Source organism: Aythya fuligula, chromosome 5 (genome assembly GCF_009819795.1).
Source record: "Aythya fuligula isolate bAytFul2 chromosome 5, bAytFul2.pri, whole genome shotgun sequence".
NCBI classification, from domain to species: Eukaryota; Metazoa; Chordata; class Aves; order Anseriformes; family Anatidae; genus Aythya; species Aythya fuligula.
Window position 1 is genome coordinate 33151644 of NC_045563.1, and position 9089 is coordinate 33160732.

At 37.7% G+C, this 9089-nt stretch overlaps 1 protein-coding gene across 1 annotated transcript in view; it reads left to right on the forward strand.

Moving 5' to 3' along the window:
* Positions 1 to 8193, forward strand: part of RTF1 (RTF1 homolog, Paf1/RNA polymerase II complex component) — a 31248-nt gene extending 23055 nt beyond the window's left edge. The window contains 7 exon segments of the mRNA XM_032188208.1: positions 61 to 138; positions 1267 to 1388; positions 1740 to 1797; positions 2373 to 2450; positions 3558 to 3653; positions 3940 to 4051; positions 5369 to 8193. Coding sequence (XP_032044099.1) covers positions 61 to 138; positions 1267 to 1388; positions 1740 to 1797; positions 2373 to 2450; positions 3558 to 3653; positions 3940 to 4051; positions 5369 to 5475 — 651 coding nt within the window. The 3' untranslated portion in view covers positions 5476 to 8193.
* The last annotated feature ends 896 nt before the right edge of the window (positions 8194 to 9089 follow it).

The window sequence follows — 9089 nt, forward strand, 5'->3', positions numbered from 1 at the left end:
TAAGTATTAAAGTAGACGTTTCATACATGCATATCCTTGCTGTTTCTTCTGGTCTTACAGATTGTGAAAGAGAAGGAAAGGTTCAGAAAAGCCCCTCCAAATTATGCTATGAAGAAAACTCAGCTGTTAAAGGAGAAGGTGAGAGATGAGATGATGCCTGCAAGCTTAATGCAGTCTTTGATTTAGAAGAACTGGAGCTCATCTGGATTTTGGCAGAAGTCAGCAGTAAGCTCGACTTTAACTATGCAGTTAAGAAGCGGCTCTCAAGGTTCACTGCTGGGTTCAGAACACTTAGAATCCAGTTTAAGCTGTTGCATTCCTTCATTAAGGACAATTGCCAACGATACTAGCTGATACTAGAAGTTAAGTAGTTCTACTTCAGGATCTAATTTTAACTTTTTTGCAGGGTACTCACTAGTAACACTCAAAAGTTACTAGGCTTCAAATCTAGTGTTAAATTGTTTTTGCTCAGTGTTGACTGAGTTTTTACTTTGTTATGACCAGTAATTTGTGTTGAAAAGAATACACTGAAGGGTTTTACTTGCCCCTAAACTGTTTTATGTGTAAACTTCCTGGAATGCATAGACCTAACAGTTCTGAGAAGTCAAAGCCCAGAAGACAAGTAAACAACCAGTCTTAAGTATCTCTGAGGACAAAGATCTAAAGCATTGTTTTTGTTTGTGCAGACCTTTTTCAAGACCCTTATGCTTCATGCAGAGTAAAAACAAAGAATTGTTAATCATTAGTTCTATATTCTTTGACTTAACTGTAGTGTTTGATCATTTTTTACTCTGCATGAATTTGTAAACAGTTTGACAGTGCAGAGGAGTGCAATTGCCTCTTGTTGCCACAAGGTGGCATAATAAGCTACTGTTGGCTGTCTGATGTTTTCGTAGGGGACCCTTCAACTTGCTTAAATAAGTGGCGACTCACAATCGAAGAAATAATCGGTCTCTTCCTGGGCTGACAAACAGCAATATTAAAACTTAATCTAAATGAGTTGTCCTAGTCATGCTGAGACTAGTGTTCCTAAGTTGTCTTTACTTTCAGGGTTTTCAAAGGTTCACGGAATTCTTCAGAATGAGAGGGCCAGGTTTGCTTTAAGTTGAAAGGAAATTTTAGCTCTCCACTATATTCTTAGTATATGGGGTTAGAACATTTGCAACTGGAGTAGGGTTAGCTGGCTGATTTGTGCGTCTATCACTCATTTCTCTGACTGGCACTGTGGTAAAGAGTAGTGCCTAATGAATTATTGTTTGGTTGAAGGCCATGGCAGAAGACTTGGGGGACCAAGATAAGGCCAAACAGATTCAAGATCAGCTTAATGAACTTGAGGAAAGAGCAGAAGCCCTGGATCGTCAGCGAACAAAAAACATTTCTGCAATCAGGTAAGAAACAGTTATTGGGAATTTTCTTTCTAAAACAGTATCAGCCAACACTCACAGAGAAATCAGTTAAATCAGTAGTGATCTGGCTGTAAGGCTTTGTTTCCTTTTTTGTATAGTGTATTCATGAAGCTTATATCATGATACTTGTGAATTTTGCCTCCACTTCCTTTTATGTGTCAGTTAAAACTGTCAAAAATAAAAACTCATAACCGGGATAGCAATTGTGTTGTGTAAGCATAATTTGTAATCGGACAGAGATGTGAAAACACTGATGGGCGTTTTGTTTTATAGAGGTTGATAAATGAGCCACTTTCTTTTTCTTTTTCCCCTCTTATTTTTTTTCTTCTGCAGTTACATCAACCAGAGGAATAGAGAGTGGAATATCGTTGAGTCTGAGAAGGCTCTCGTGGTAAATAATGGCAAATTAATACTTCTGTGCATAGAGAGATGAAATGACGCATAGCAAGATAATTGCATGATGAAATTACTCATTTTTAATGATCTTATAACACCTTTTATATAGGCAAGTGATGTGATTTTTTGTTTGTTTTAAGCTAATTGCTTTATCTTTATGATCAACTCAGTCAGGAGATTACTGACTATAATAGTGACTTTGCACGTTCTGTAAGGGGGAAAAAAATTGGAAAGGAGACTTCAGAGAATGAAATAGCAGACAAAATAGTCAATTCTCTGTGGTGACACTTCTATTAAGAATAGTTAAGCTTCTTAATGAATACTTAAGCCTCAGTTACCTTGCAAGTTAGGTGGCTATATTCTGTTGTATTCAGTAAGGACAGTTTTGCTCTGTGAAGTGTAGGACTGTGGGTGTTACACAATCTTTTTGGTCCGTAATGCTGTTACTATTTTTGTCTCTCTAACCTTGATATTATATATTGCTGGTGAGTACTTGCATGGGTGTGGTGCTTTGGGAGGATTTATAACCATGCAAGTAGCTAACTGCAAAACAATGTGCTTCTTCTTCAGGCTGAAAGTCACAGTATGAAAAACCAACAAATGGACCCCTTTACTAGGCGGCAGTGCAAACCCACAATAGTGTCTAATGTGAGTGCAATATTCAAGTTCAACTGAAGCAATATGCGGAAAAATGGTAACCAATGCAATGCAGGGATTAGGAAGGAAAATGTTATTTGTATTCATTCCTAACTGCCATATGCTATCAATGCTCAGGGGGTTCCAGGGTGAGATATAATTGAGTGAAATCCTAGTCTCACTATGCCCCAAAAAGGAAAAAGCAATACTTTTTTTTTCCTCCATAAAACTATAAAAGACATGAGTGATATGAGCATGTACATGGAGGTGCAACTCTGCCTTGGATTTTTGTAGCAAATTCTTATATGTAGAATTACCCATTACACGCATTTAGTTAGCTTTGGCAAGACAGCTTGCTTTAGGTGTGAGTTTTGCTTCTAGTTGGTTGAGATTTTCTTTAAAGATATGTGAAAGGAAAGAAGAGACTAGACATTTCAGGCCTGTGATGAATAAAGTAGTTTAACACAAACTTCTACTGCGGTAGTGGCAAAACCTGCTATTGTAATCCATAGCTGTATAAATGATGGATAACAAAGTTGAGTGATCAGCTCTTACTTCTAAATGATTTGACTTGAAGCATGTTCAGAAATAGTATACAGTTCTGGTATCAGTACTTTTAAAAAAAAAAAAAAGTCAAGTGAGATCTTTTTGGTCTCTACAAATTAACAAGGAAATAGATTTTATTGCAGGGCCTGAAATAAATAATTATTAGAAAGAAGAATCATAGTTGTTGAGTAGATTTATTATGGTAGACAACTATTACCATGTAAAGAAAAGTCTTTTAATAATTTCATCACTAGTAGAGTGTTTCAGCCAGAACTGTAAGATAAAAGCAATGCTACCTGAGGACAGTTTTAAGACCAGTCACAGGATCAGATCACATCAACAAGAAATGTGGTATCTTCTCAAAGAAACACTTTCTGAGGAAATTTTTAGTTTAGTAGTACCAGATGCATTACATAGGTATCAGGATGTCTTAAAATGTCTAAGATCCTGAAGACTGGGCTAACTGATCTAGATCTTCTTTTGGCTTTATATTAATGGATATGAGTGCTGTCTCAAAAAATGGCAGTATAGTTTTTCACCACTTTACATACAGTGTTTTATTTTCCCCTGCAGTCCAGAGATCCTGCTGTACAAGCTGCCATCCTTGCACAGCTAAATGCAAAATATGGATCTGGTGTACTACCAGATGCTCCAAAGGACATGAGTAAGGCAAGTTTCATTTTCTGATTCTGTTTCGTGTTCCCTCCTACCATCGCAGCTTTGCTCTAGAAGCTTATGACTAATAATAGATGTGCATACTTCAGCTCTAGAAATAAGTATGCTGCAAAGCATTATTATAGAACAGCTCTTTCTTCTACAGGGAAAGAAACTTAAGTTTCTCCAGCACTGTGAAAGCTAAACTAAATATGTTTGTGGTGAAAGCTGGAGTGAAAAGTATTGTCATTACCTTTGTCTAGACACATAAGGGCTGGAAATTTACTTATTTTTCTTCCAGGGTCAAGGGAAGGATAAGGATGTGAACTCTAAATCAGCCAGTGATCTCTCGGAAGATCTTTTCAAAGTACACGACTTTGATGTAAAGATTGATCTTCAGGTTCCCAGTTCTGGTACGTTTTCTAGTTGAGTTTGGGGATGTGATTGCCCAGATCATTATGGTAGAACTTGACTCTTTCAGAGTCAATGGTGGGCTTTTGAAAATGGGAGCAAAGGACCTGTGTTTGTCTTCTTTGCAAGTATCTTATTTTTGAGGAGGAGAGGTATGTGTGCTAGTGACATTCACTGAGAAAACAAGAGCAGCTGGATTGTGGTACACTGAAAGCCTGTATATACTTGTATCCTTGCTCCAAATGCCTAGGGAGAAAATGAGGTAACAAGAGTTTGTCTGATATATTCTTCCAGTATCTGTGGCTGCTGTAATCCTTGAGGAACATCTAAATGTGTTGTATTTAATAAGCTTTGATATCTGTTCTGATACTTACTCTACAAATTTGTCTAGTCCCTTTTGAAACCAGATAAGCTCTGGGTATCTGTAATGTCCTATTCCATAATCTGTGTATGCACTATGTGGATCAAGTATTGGTAAAGCAGCAGGTTCAAAAATCAAGCTGCTGTTCACTGACTTTTGTATTCCCCATAGTGCTGAAGTAAAACTTAATGGGGACCAAAATATTGGGAAAGGGAATGAAGGTGTACTTAGACATACATTTAAAATCTTATAAAGAAGGGAAAGTAGAAGATGTTGAGTCTTTCCAAACTAGATCAAGATTGGAATTCTGGATGTAAGACTAGAATTTGGTAGGGTGGCAAGAATAGGAGTGTGAATGCGAATTATAAACTTCAGGAAGCTGGCAAGCAGATAGAGGCTAAGCACAGAAGAACACTGAAAACTAGAAAGGAGGCTGAAAAGAGTATGAGAGAGAGACAATATAGATACAGGTTTAAGTATGGATGGTGTTTTTGTTTTTGCCAACACTTTTATCTTGTTTAGTGCAGTCGTCTTTCATAATGGAAGAATGGGGATTATTTAGTGTGTGTAAGGTGTGTGTTGTAGACATCGGTAGGAAGTCTTACTTCCATCTCGTTATTTGTCTCTTTTGTGCTTGCTATTCCTATGAGATGGTGATCTATCAAATATCTGAGCTGGAAGGCTCCGTGTGTATTGTGATTTCAATATGTTGCAGAGTAGTTTTCTTAAGAAATGAAAGTACTTTTCATGGCAGAAAGCAAGTTAACAAATGGAGTGAAATTTGCATGTGCTTTACCTTGGAAGATAAGCAACCAGATACTGGCTATGTTAACTTTTAACCTGATGCATACCAGAGAAGCCAAATGTGATTTTGTGGTGAAGTTGTCAGTAAAAACAAGAAGTAAAAATCTGTAGTTCTCATTTATTTTAGTCCTCACTCTTCTCTTATCCCCAACAGAATCTAAGGCGCTGGCCATCACCTCCAAGGCTCCACCAGCAAAAGATGGTGCCCCTCGGAGATCGTTGAATTTGGAGGACTACAAAAAGAGGCGGGGGCTTATTTGAGCATGCCCACTCTGCTGCTTCTGATCCTGCATGCTCCATGATGATGTCCTACCTTTTCTTCCTCCCTTTTCAGTTCTCCCTTCTGGGTTGGAGCAGCAATGGAGCTGGGAAGAGACTCTTTAAAACTGCCAGTCATCTGTAACATAAACCATTCAACTATTTACTGTATAGACCTCCCTTCTTGCCCTTTCCTCCTGCCCCCTCACAAATGTGGATCTGTGCTATTTGGGGTCTTCCCATTTCTTTTAGTTTGAGTTTTGTTTTTTTATTTTGTTGATGCAGCTCGTTGGTCTACTCTGTGTTCAGTATTAGCCTGAGGTCTGGATTTCCGTAGGAATCTCTTGGTGGTCGCAGAATCAGCACTTGGTGATCTCCCCTTACATACCACCACAGGCACAGTGAATAAACATTGGCGCGAGACCTTTGTGGCTGGAAGGTCATCTGCACTTTCTTCCTCCTCTTCTTCCTCCTTCATCCTAGCTTTGGAGAAGGGAATCTTCAAAAACTGGCTTAGGTTCAAAGTGTAAATTTTTTTGGGAGGGTTGTGTGACTTTTTTTCAGGTGTTTTTTATCATTTTTAAGCTGCAGTACTATTTGTATCCGTCTGTCACAGTTTACGGCTGTTTTGAATTTCTACCAGCTGTACTTGAGCATCTGAAATTGCAAGAAAGAAACTCATTAAATGTGATTCTTCTTACTAAAACGGCTTGGCTGATATAGCTGTTTAACTTCATGTTCCCTTTTTTACTTTCACTTAATTGATGAGAGAGAGGTACACAGCTCTTGATGTGGGACTTGTCATCTGTACCACATCTGGAGTCTCCAGCTTTAACTGAGTGGAGTAGCTCTTTCTGGGATGCCCCTGGGGTGCTCATTGGTTGGGCTTTAGTTTCTTCTCCAAGCCTTCAATATTATGCATTTGTTAAGTCATTGTGTCTTCACTGGGCTCTAGCTCATGTTTGTTTCTTGCTTTGTGAACCATTTAAACCAGGCTTCTATGAAACAAACAAAAATTTAAAAAATAAAATCACTTTGTGTGAAAGGGGAAGGACACAGTAGAAAGGTCAGTGGGTAATGTATGAGAGGTAGCTGATGTGCATTTTTAATATCTAAACTGGTACAAGTGGAGTGCAACACTAGCACAAGAATTGTATGGCTTTATGGAATATTTGACTGGACACAAAGTGACAGCTCAATTATCACTCAGGTGTTTTAAAAAAAAATTAAAAAATAATAAAAAAAAAAAAGTGTAAATATAAGTGACATTTAAAAAGAGCTTTTCCAAACAAGATACAACTGAATATATGGAGCTAAGAACTAAATTAAAAGAGAATTAGAAGTCTAGAAGGTTAGAGGCCCTCGTTCAGGTAAGCGTGCAAGCACGTGTTTGTTCCTACTCAGGCCAGTACGAATATGCTAACTTAAGCACTGAACTGGATAGGAATGTTTCTGGGGGACCCCGAAGGAGGAAAATGCTGATGCTCTTTTTGTGTCAGAGCATTACTATTTTTCTGAAATCATACACTGGTTATGTCTGAACCTGTGTTTGATACTTTCTTGTTGGATTCTTAATGAAACTTTAATCTAGTTCTTATTTAACTTTCTCTTATTCCTTTTTTAACAGTAGCTTTAAAGAAACATCATGTAATTGTGTGCAGATTGATACTATGAACTGTGTATAAAAAGAAAATCGACCTATGAAGCAGCTATAATCTACCATGTAAACAAATTAGGGATATTTCAGTACTTATTTACTGAATAGTCCATAGTTCCAGCACACATGGATTATTCTGTAAATATGTAATCATAGACTGCTTTATTTGACGGCCTTTTTTAGCAGCTTCTCTGGAGTTGTTGTAGGCTCTCACGTATATGTACTTTTAACTTTTTTAGGAGTGGATTTATGGAATCCATGGAATACCGTGATAACTTCATAGGAGACATTGTGATTCACTGTGTAGATATGCATTTGACATGATTTAATTTTCTCAACAGTTTCAATGATGTTAAAGATTTGTAATAAAAAAAAAAATCAAAACTTATTTTGCAATAGCCAGTTTTCAAAATAATCACTCTCCAATGCTTTGCAGAAATAATTGCAAAATCAAGCAACTCAGAAATTGGTTTTCCCATGGCAATGCCTCAGAGCTCTGGGGTGCAGTGAACAGTGGTCTCTGAAGGTAATGTTAACTCAGATTCAGTATTTTTAATATGCTTGCCCTTGATGCATTGGTATTAGTGAACTTCTACGTTTGGTAACACAAAAGTAGTCTGTACTGCTGTCAAAAATATCACTGAGACCTGACCTGTACAGTGTTGCGAGAAACTTTTAGTGGAGACAAAACAGGAGATGTAGGGAGTTAAGAATGCAGAAATGAATGATGGGCTATGTCCTATTTATCTGCAACTATCAAACTGCCACTTACCCTCTCAAAGTCTCTGGATGCTGCTGAAATGCTGTTTTTGAGAGAAGCAACAGTCAGCAAAGTATCATGCAACTCTCTTATATTGAGGATAATACATCAAGAAAGTACTCTGAATAGTTACAGAACTGTGTATGAAAGCTGTAATCTTTTTTCCTTTAAGTGCATGTAAAGGTGAGTGACTACACCTCCCGCTCATTAGGGAGAGATTTGTTTGCTTTGTTTCATTGGTGTCCTAGCATAGTTCATTACAATTGTACAGACTTCTATAAATAAACTTGGTTTGTTGGTTTAATAAGGTTGATTATGTTTATCCCTTGATCGGAGGTGCTAAGAGCTTCCTGTTTGTGGAAGTTTGATTTTTTTCAGAAACAAACACTTCACTGGAAATTTAAGAAATAAAATACTAACACTGTAAAATAACTAATGAAAAACAAGGCCTTTTGCAAGAGAGGCTGTTTACTCCTGGATCTCCCTGATGACTGGAGTTGCTCCTTACCACTAGAATCAAACGGAGCCCATTGGAAGGTCAGTTCACTTGCATTTCTGCTGCATCTTGTTAAATATACAAACTTTGCTTGTCTTGTAGAAATCCAAGCTATTCCTGTAATCAAAGCTGCTAAAGCATGTAACTGAGCTTAGAAGAGCTACTGATTGAGATGGAGTGAGGCTATACTCAGGACTGTAACGGAGACTTGATTAGCTAAGTGTTCCTTTGATGTACTTGAACAAAATGCATTTTGAAGTTTTCCTCCTCGTGAGCTTTTTTTAAAATGAGTATGCTTTTAAGCTGCCATGCCAGGTCACAGATTTTAAAGAAATCTTGGCATAAACAGTCTTGCGGGTGGGTTGTTAATTTTTAACTGGCTTTGGGAGGAATAGTCCCTCAAAGGAAAATATGGGATGTGCTCTTATCCCTCAAAGGAAAAGGAATTAAATTTCTGTGAGGAGAAACTGCTTTAGCAGAAGGTGAGAACTGAAAATTAGGGGCTTACAGAATACTTCACTAGTTTTACGTACTGGGGAATAAACAGACATGTAGAGGTCATCTTGGATTTTGGCTTTTTGCCTTTTGGTTTATTGGTAAGCCTCTGTCAGCTTTTTCTACAGAAAACAAAGGATGGATAGGGTATTTAACTTACATTGCAGGTGTAGTTTTAACAACTGGCAACGTTACTTGTTTCAGATGAT